This window comes from Euwallacea fornicatus, unplaced genomic scaffold (assembly GCF_040115645.1).
Source record: "Euwallacea fornicatus isolate EFF26 unplaced genomic scaffold, ASM4011564v1 scaffold_71, whole genome shotgun sequence".
Lineage (NCBI taxonomy): Eukaryota > Metazoa > Arthropoda > Insecta > Coleoptera > Curculionidae > Euwallacea > Euwallacea fornicatus.
In genome coordinates, this window is record NW_027096039.1 from 1 (window position 1) to 10,571 (window position 10,571).

The following is a 10,571-nucleotide window of genomic DNA, read 5'->3' on the forward strand; positions in this document are numbered from 1 at the left end:
TGGTTGAGCGCCTTGAGACAGGTCCGTACTTGGGGAACTTCTGTAGAGTGACTGGAGCGTGGAGTGGGTGCTCAAGGTAAGTAAACGAAAAAATGCTCTCTTAATTTTTATTAGCATCATATATTTTGTAATAATTCATGCAATATATGTCTCGCTCACAGAAAACGTTACCCCCTCCCCCAATCACTGATGGAAATTATAATGTATGTTTTCTTAAGTGGTACGATCTTCTGCCGCATTCGAGCTATATTTACAGAATGCTTTTATGCATCGACTCTTTAGTAAATACATCTACGAAAATAATAATAATAATAATAATGTGTACCAATGGTACTGACATTAACATATAGAGACTTGAAACCCGATTTATGAAGCAATTAATTTATTAATAACATATTCAAATAGCACTTCGGCATTTCTACTACTGCAATTGCATACTTTGAAAGCATGACTATTACAATTGTTTTCGCTAGGTCTTAATTTGGGTACCAGGTCAGCATCATCTTTTTCTAAATTGAAAATTCGTATTGAATCGGCAAGATAGTCTTTCAAAAACTCAAATTTTGCCTGTCCTTTCACAAATATCAAATCAATATTTTTTAAATGGTTTTCTAAAATATTTTTAATTTGCTGATATTTGATATTCCCCGAATCAAATGGAATACCATGAACATTGTTATAGAGATATGCAGCAGTTTTCCGATCATTTGCATGTAAACTAGAAAATTTAATCGGGCATTTAAACAAAAAGGATTTCAAATGTTTACCATCGTAGATGGTGAGTTCTTTCGTGGTAAACATTTTGTTAATTATATAACCTTGCATATCCAGTACGGCAAACTTCATTTTACACTTTCGAATGACAAAAAAGAATTGTACCCTCGGTTCGCAAATCTCTATGTAATAATAACTACTTCTATTACTACCGCTGTAGTAGGTCTGGGTCGGAACAATGGATTGCACCCTAGGATCCCAAATCTGTATTTAATAAATACTAAAATTCACTTTTCGCTAATTGAATGAAAATAACCACCTTGTGCTATCACAGTAGTAGTAGTAGTAGTAGTAGTAGTTCTAAATTTTGAAGTCGAACCACATGAGAATGTCACTGATCGAGAGGAACTACCCTAGGTTCCCAAATCCGTATCTAATAAATACTAAAATACGCTTTTCGCTAATTTAATGAATAAAAATAACCACCTACCTTGTGCTACCACTAAAGTAGTAGTACTAAAGTTCAAAGTCGAAAAATGAGCTCACTTATGCGTCTTTTGCTCCTGCTAAACGAAAATTGCAAAGACTGGTGCAGTTAATAGGCTGACATCTTCGCAATGTGAATATATAGCAATTTGCATAAATAGCATTATGAAGATGTATTGTAGCATGCATCATTAAAAAGCGTTTTACATTTTTAAAAACTTTATTCATCATTGTACATAAAACATTTAAAAGAGCACACGTTGGTAGAAGCAGTCTTGAACTGGACTAGTCATCAATAGGTTTGGATCTTCACACGAAATGTTTTGGTTATATATGACGGGATGATAGGGTACATTTTACTTTGATGCAATGATTTTTTCCATTACTGTTATGTGCTGCTGATGATGTGAAAAGAGTCGTTTAGGGTATTTTCATCTTTAAACCCTTGAATATTCATATTTTTAATTGTTCAAACTTTAGGAAAGTAAATTTCTTGATGGAATATTCTCTAATCCGGCGTTTAATATTTCGTAGGTTTTCTAAAAAAGTTTCTATTCTTTCAAGTCTAGTTGTCATTTCGACTTGCAGTATCTTTATAAACAATATTTCAACTGAACATTAAGTTTTAACGCTACATATTGATGGTGGTGGTGGTGGTGGTGGTAGGAATTTAAAGCTGTTTTACAATTTTCGTAAGTGGATTATAACTAAATATTTTGTCATGAATAATGAGGCAATAGGCTGTCGTTTTATCAGTCACTTTTTCTGCAGTTTCAAATTCCACTCTCATAGTGACTGATCCAGTTTGAAGTAAATCTCTTTGGTGAGTACAATTGATGTAAACAAGTGGAGCTTTATCTTTGAATTCGGACGGAGTGAAAATCGGTTCTTGTGCGTTATTATAGTAAACCTGACGAAATTCGGAAAACATTTCATACAGGGTTGCAAATCTATTATTTTTAAAATCAAGTTGCAAGTCACCATACGGGTATCTTTCAGAATTTAAATACACATTTACGTTTCGTAGGTCACAGTGATCAAATTTGCTCATATCCTTTTTAAGATTACCTCTTTTGTCTTTTTGAAATGCGAGTATGACATGGCGTGGAGTTTCAACTTTGGTCGATGTCTTTACCGTCCAATTGTGTCTGGTGGCTTCTAATAACTCTGGATATTCAACTAATTCCCAGCTTCGAAAAGTTAATAAGATGTCAGTATTTTTATCAATAGTTTTTGTAAGTGCTAATTCCTGAGGAATTGCTACTGTTAAGTGTGGAACTCTCCAACAGAGTTTTGTTATCGTAAGTTTCGGTTTTTCTGTAGATGCTGCCGTTTGTACCAATGCATTGGAATCATCGTTAGCTCTAACTAGGATTAATTCTTGATGTGAATTTAAAATGATTTTCTTATAATCTTCAAAGAAACCAGAGTACATCTTAAGAGGAATACATAAAGAAACATTTCCGTTAGAGTCCGTCATGATGCTTTTTTCTTTTTCTACCGGATACCATCCCGCGTTTTGAAGCTTAGCGCTTTCATTTAAATTATATGATGAATAACCCTTAAGGGTTGCTGTTATACCAACATCTCGTACTGCGTCAATTGTCACTCCATTTAGAACATATCTCAACTCTTTGAATAAAAACGCCGCGGCATTATTTATCAAGTATGTGTTTGTAAGTGGCGTACCATCCTCTTTCGTAACCTTTAGTTCAATGTAAAGTTCACTTTTGCAGGGTAAGGGATATTTTCCGGTTTGCTGTAAGGATATTCTAATTTCATCGTTTGTCCCCAATTTAGTAGGATTGAATGGATCAAAAGAGAGCACTTCCCAGCTTAAAATTGAGTCGTCAATAAAAACTTTTTCTTGGACGTTTATATGATCCATTTTTTAATGTAAATCCTAGGGAAACAAGAAACTGTTTATTCAAAGACGTTAACCCTCTTGTGTATCGTTTCGTACTATCGGGGGTTTGCTGCTTACAAGGTGTATTAAACCTTCTGACAAAATCTAAATTAGGTGTTCTATTATATAGAATTACCATCGTGAGTCCAAGCGTTTAAGATGAAGTCTTAATGTCACGGATTCACCTCGAAAATTAATCAAATCGCCCTCTTGATCAACTAGTTTCACTGTTATTTTATCTACAACGTTAACGATTACGGGAAAATAAATGACATTCTGAGGGGTTTCGATTATTTTAAAACCGGGCGGTACACTAGGAAAAAACTGATGTATTACATGAACTGGCGTACCATTTAGAAAAGACCCTTCAGCTATACTGCAATCGATATTTATAGCATTCACCTTAAAGATATCTGCGGGGTGATCAGACACTGTCAAAGTATTAGCCGGTATGTCCTGGTACTCAAACCCCAAAAGTTTTGCTATAGTTCCTTCTTCAAATTTAACATCTACAGATGAAATAAGATGTGTTCTAAGAGTGTTATTGTTTGCAGTTAACTCAAATGTCTTTTTGTCTCCAATGTCCTTTTTTATATAATTAGCTATATCTTCTATCTCGTAACAACCTGGTGGTATTGTGATATATTCTTTATCAATAATAAACAAATTAGATCCGGACTCAATATTTGGAATTGAATTGAAAGTTTCAAAGTTGACTAGACCGATTACGTATTCGAAATTGTCGTCTAGATGTATAGGAGGGTTAAATTCCGCAGTGAGAGTTGCAGAATTACCGGTAAGAACAAAACTATAAGACATGATTCGTCAATATTAAAATTATAAATAAATCTCTTGAGTTCTATACACACTATTATAAAGGAATTCTAAACAGAGCTGACCACAATTCATTTGCTCATCAGCTTGATACCTCGTATAATTATACTTTATATCGTTCTTGAGTCCATCACTCTTGAAATACTTAACCAACTCCTTTGGAGGTTTTAAGTTCCCATAACTATCGAAGTATGTAATACTTTTCCCTTTTTTAGCATAACAAATCCAATGAGTTCCTTTGTTGACTGAATCATCCAGGTTCACTATACCACGCTCGTTCTTTTTAATTTTCTGTGGTAATTTATTTCTCATGAAAATACCTCGAAAATGTGGAATTTGTAATTTTTTTACGTATTTTAATAACTGAAAATTTGTTAGTGATTTTCGAGGTATTCCACTTAACAGTTTTTTGAATATGGTTTTAAGTAAAGTCCACATCCTGATTTGTATGGTTTCAGGTATAATCCGCTCCCTTCTTTACCAAGTGCTATAGCTTCCATTGTCTCGTTGTGTCTTTTCGCTTCTTCCAATTTTTGAGAAGCTGCTTTCGCATCGTTTACCGCTTTTGCAATACCAGCAGCTCCACCTCCTAATGCACCTAATGCCGATAAACCAGCAAACAGAGGTATCAGAGGCAAAAATCCACCTGATTTAGGAATAGGAATAATTCTCCTTTTGGGGGGTGAAACTTTGCCACTCTTTTTTGCAAGTGCTAGGGCATACTTGGCACTAGATTTTAAGTTTTTAAACTTTTGTCCGATGAGACCCTTTTTCACGTTTAAAATTGCTCTGTTTAGAGTTATCTTTCCACCTTTCAAACCTCGACCTGTTTTCCTTTTTCGCAGCCCCATTCCTAACTTTGTTTTCACATTCATAGCTCCGCTAATACCCAACGCTGCAATTTTTTCACCGATTCCCGAATCACTTGCCTTGAACCGTGCTAGTGCTTTTGATGCTAAGATTTTATCCGCTTCGTGTCTACTTTGTAAATCTTTTCTCTCGGCGTATGCTATGTCGTGCTCTTTACAAGCTTCATCTAAAGGATTTACACCCGTATCACCTCTTGTCAGTCTTTCCTTCAACTTGGTGCCAGGACCGCAGAAATTGAACCCGGGAATATGCAATTCAACGGGTAATTTGTTTATCAAAGTATTGACAATACCAGTTCCTCTTTTTTTGCTAGTTTTTGAACGAATGATGTGATGACTGTGGAAGTCGATCATTATATAACACTATCCCGCAACTGATAGACATTCACTTTTTATGTGCTTTAAGTACCAAAAAGATGCGTCTTGAAAAACAGTTACATTCGATAACCATTAAAGATTACGAATTTACAAAAAACACTTTCAGGAAACATGGTGACTTATTTCAGGGAAGTAGTAAAAGGGGTTTAGTTATTGGCCCATCAGGATGTGGAAAAACTAATGTGATGATATCTTTAATTGAAGATCGCAATGGATTGCGTTTTAAAAATTTGTATATTTATTCCAAGTCGTTGTATCAGCCAAAATATGAATATTTGAGAACACTTATGCAACCTCTTAAACAAATCGGTTTCTACGAGTCAGATAATGCCGAAAATATTATCGATCCAAGAGAAATTGAATCTAATTCATTGATTATTTTCGATGATATCGTTTGTTGTGATCAGAATATTGTTAAGGATTATTTTTGCTTTGGACGGCATAAAAACACTGATTGTTTTTATTTGTGTCAAACATATTCTTCTATACCTAAACAATTAATACGAGACAATGCGAACCTACTTATCATATTTCAACAAGATGTCACAAATTTGAAACATATTTATCAAGATCATATTAATGTCGATATGTCATTTAATCAGTTTAAAGACTTGTGTTCGCTCTGTTGGAAAGAACTGTACGAATTTTTAGTAGTGGATAAAGATTCAAATTTAAAGTGCGGTAGATACCGAAAGGGATTTGATACATTTATTTACCTATAAAAGGAACGGTTTTCAAAGTAACTTCACTTTACCTCCTCCTCCTCCTCCTCCAACATGGATGACGAACGTTTAAAAAGAGAGCTGGTTAAATCGAGAAAAGCAGTGAGAGAAAAATATCAGAGTCTAAAAAATGCAGAATTTGAGACGCAAGCTAGACTAGAGCAAACCTACAAACCACTAACACAACCTTTAGAACAATTAATTTCAGCTGTTCATGGTAAGAGTGAACCACTGGATATAATAACCGAAGGAAAAAAGGAAGAAGAAAGATCTTTTAATATCGAAAATGCAGCATCTGCAACTTCAACCCCAAGGAAAGAAAAAAAATTGAAAACTGGGAAAACTCCACTTTTACCTTTAAAGATGCCCTCCTTCTTTGATGAAAGCTTAACGTCAAAAAGTCAATTTCCTTCTTTTTTACGTTCAGTGGAGATTGGTGAAACTACACCATTTCAAGAAGAGTCTAACGAGAAATCATTGAATTTATCGGATATTTTAGAACAATCAAAGCTGTCAATACAACCAATAGTTAGTACTCCTGCTTACGAAGAGTGGCTAGAAACCTACCACGAACTACCAAGAACTTATATTGACGATAATATAAAAGACAAAAAACATACTTTCGATCATCAATTTGGTATAATTCACGACATTGAAACAGACAAGTTATTTTTAGGCTTAACTCAAAAACCTGTCGAACTTATCGGCAAAGATGTAAAAGTTGCAGGAATAACATATCCTGGAACAGTCGGATTATATGAACTATTGTTTAAAATAAATCCGCTCGGCTACAAAAAGGAGGATTTGGATAATTATATGGATATATTGAAAAGGACTAACGCTTATAGAAGGAATCATGATCCCAATGATCAAGTTCAAGGTACTAAATCAACCAAATACATTACAATAATAGCACCATACTTGCAGGAAAAAGGTATCACGAAAACTAGAAGTATACAATCTTCCCAAACGAGTTTCAGTAGACCTACCCTTCCGCTCGTTAGGCCCCGAAATAAAAAGGGATCGGGATTAATTTTAAAAAATCACAAATCACAAACGGATTATGTATATTGGAATGATTTGAATGAACTCGTTGACAGGCTTCGTTTACTTATGGCTTCTACGACAGCAGGTCATACAGGTCATAATAACGAAATCATTTCTATTATAGAAGAACTTAAGGAAGCAGATGTTATTGTATAAAAAAGTACCTTTTTTTATTTGCATTTTATTTTCAAGATGACTGTCGATAAGTTTGGTCGACACATTTCAAAAAAAACAGTCGCCGAACATTTCGAAAAACACTTTGTTAAAAGTAACAAGTCTATTAACAAATTGGACATTGGTTTTAATATGAAAAAAATTGAAGAAAAGATGATAAACGAAATACTTTTACTAAAAAATGAGTTAAATGATACAATAAAAAATATGGATGATAAAAATCAACAGCTCACGGAAAAAATAACCATATCCACAAAGGAACTTGCAGAACTAAAAGATAAGGTGAACGAAGTGGATGGATTTTTGAACAAAGTCGATGAAGTGTCAAGATTTAACACTTTCGCGTTACGTAACAGGCTTCTGCAACTTGAAGCTGTTGTTTCCGAAATAAAAAGTGCTATTAAAAAGCGATAAGTTAGTGTTAGCTTAGTTATGGTACTCACATCAAAGGAAACTGTGGCTCACGAGTTACATAAACCTGCTAGGAAAAATTATAAAAGGCGAAGGGTAATTATTAAAGGGTTGCACGACTTGTGGCAAGCGGATCTCGTGGAAATGCAGCCGTATGTCAAATCAAATAGCGGATTTCGCTATATCCTGGTAGTTATAAACGCCTTTTCAAAATATGTTTGGGTAATGCCTTTAAAAAGTAAAAAAAGTAAAGATGTTACGTTAGCATTTGCAGCAATTCTAAGAAGATCCAAAAATCCTCCGAAAAATTTGCATACAGATCTTGGTACCGAATTCTACAACAGGGATTTCACCGAACTTGTGAAAAAATATGAAATTAATCATTACAGTACATTTTCTAACTTAAAAGCAAGCATCGTTGAAAGAGTAAATCGTACATTGAAGAATATGATATGGCGACAATTCACAATTCAAGGAAATTATAAATGGCTTGATATTTTAGAAAAAATTGTACAAAAATATAATAATACTGTTCACCGAACTACTGGCTACAAGCCTAACAGTGTCGATAATAAGAATGCCGAGGAAATTTTATCAAATTCCTACTCTCATCTAAAAACGGTGGATCCCAAAAAGCCAAAACTGAAAGTGCACGATTTTGTGAGGATTTCCAAACAGAGAGAAGCTTTCGATAAAGGTTACACTCCGAATTGGTCGACTGAAATATTCCAAATAGAAAAGATCCAGTTGACTAATCCCACCACGTACTTATTGAAAGATTACAACAATGAATACGTTCAGGGAGGATTCTATGAAGAGGAACTGCAGAAAGTTAAATATCCTGACGTTTACTTGGTTGAAAAGATTTTAAAACAAAAAGGAGATAAGGTTTATGTTAAATGGCTCGGTTTTAGTAACTCAAATAATTCTTGGATTTTGAAAAAGGATATTCTGTAACATTTTTTTTATTTACTAGAATTTTTAACCTCCGATAACATTAAATCTTTCGTTATAAATTTTCGTTCTATGTATATTTGAAAATATATGGACCATTTTTTCTTCACACAACTGAATTCTTCTTTGAAAGTGGATTCTGTTAATATGCACAGCTAGATAATCACTTTTTCTAGCCTCCCTGTAAGCAAAACTCCATACAACCAGTTTGAAGACTTTGTTCTTCTCGCAAAAAGACACTTTTTTCATTGTGTTATGATAAAAAGAAAATTACGGGGTTAATAACCTTATACGAATTTGTCTGTAGACAAGTTGGAACAAGTTGAAACAGTGGGAATGGGGGACACTTAACGACATAAACTGAAATAATTTCATAAGCGTTCAATAGTTAAAGAGAAGAACATGTGCGTCTTAAATATTAACGTAGTGTTATAGTGACAAAATGATTTCTCATAAAAGTGATGATGATTACGACTGTGCAACTTCTTCATCCCCGATTCGTTACGATCGTCAACTCGAAGAATGTATACAAAAGTTTGAAGATGCCGCTAGAAAAGAATCCTTCCATCTACTAAATGCATCATATTATACGGATTCATATCGAATCGAATGTGGTTTAAGTCCGGCGCGAACATTCAGTTCGGTTATTACATTATCTGAAACGACAAAAATTGGTAAAATATCATTCAGTGAATTTGAATGGATCACATTTTTAAATGTTCTGCACGAAAAGATGTGTGATTTTTTCAATGACCCTACGGTTTCGGGTGACGTGGTAACCTTTCCATGTGGTGATTTTATCGAAGTGAATCAAATGATTGGATTTACCAATACTGATGGTGATTTTGGAAAAGTATTGAAAATATCTAAATATTGTGTAAGTTTCTATTTAACAGAAAAAGATGTACATCAAATTTTTCACATTGATTTTCACCTTATTCGCCAACGGTTGGTCATATTGAATGATCTGCATTTTTGTACTTTTTATTACAATATAATAAATGTACTTAAACCTTGGTGCATCGCAAACAATGTTAATAGAAAACCACTATTAGAATTGTATAACTTAATTTGCGATAAATGTATGGGAAATATGCTACTAAGTAGTGCCCTTAAGGAATACCTATATTATTATTATGACAAAGTTGTGCAGGATTTAAATAGAGAATAAAATTTTTGTAGAAAATATAAAGCTTTTTTACTATATATCGTTTGCCCCTCCCCAATATGCTCTCATATTTAAATATTAACAATTTTCTAACTACCTCAGTATATTTATGTTACACGACTAAGATGAACACAACACAAAACTTGGTTGACTTTTTAATTGGAAGCAAAGATATTAAACAATTGAAAAGTGAAGAATTAAAATGTCTTCCGCTCGAGTATTTTTTGAAACAAGTAGACTGCATAGATCTTCTAAATATTTGGAGTAAGTTACCCTATGAATATACTAGCAATTATGAGCTACAAATAAGGCTGCCATGTTTCGTTCACTACAATCGACCTGAAGTTCACGTTCATATAGATGGTCCACCGTCATCGCAAAAGATGTGTCCATATTGTTTGCAGACTTTACGTTGTTACGTTTAAGTTTCGATTAGCGGGGATATTAAAATTAACTATAAAAATTAATATTTCCAGTTCAAAATGATTCAATAGAATGTAAGATTTATATTTCCTTTCATTAAAGACTAATTGACATAATCCCATGAAAATTATTTATATTTGTAACATAAAATATACCAATACTTTCTATTTAAAGGAAGACAGCATCTGCAAAGAGGTGTAAATAAAAATACAATCCGAGAATGATGCAATTAGTCCATATACAGGAGTCAGTACTTCTATCCGGGGAATGATTTAATAGAATGTAAGTTCTATATTTCCTAGCATTAAAGACTAATTTACATAATCCCATGAAAATGATTTATATTTGCAACATGAAACCACTTTATTTTTCCCGATGAAATATATCAATACTTTTAATTTAAAGGAAGATTGCATCCGCAGAGGTATAAATAATTCCATCTGGGAATATCGCAAAGTAGATTATTGCAGATAGTCAAACTTAAA

General features: G+C 33.6%; 1 protein-coding gene across 1 annotated transcript; it reads right to left on the bottom strand.

Annotated features, from left to right (window-relative positions):
* Window positions 1-1,870: 1,870 nt before the first annotated feature.
* On the bottom strand, window positions 1,871-3,088 carry LOC136349957 (uncharacterized). Its single transcript, XM_066301528.1, has one exon. It carries the CDS (start codon window positions 3,086-3,088, stop codon window positions 1,871-1,873), a length of 1,218 nt encoding a protein of 405 aa, XP_066157625.1.
* Window positions 3,089-10,571: the final 7,483 nt, after the last annotated feature.

Excerpts from the sequence above, each read along its gene's own strand:
- LOC136349957 (XM_066301528.1), bottom strand. The coding sequence starts at position 3,088 with ATGGATCATATAAACGTCCAAGAAAAAGTTTTTATTGACGACTCAATT.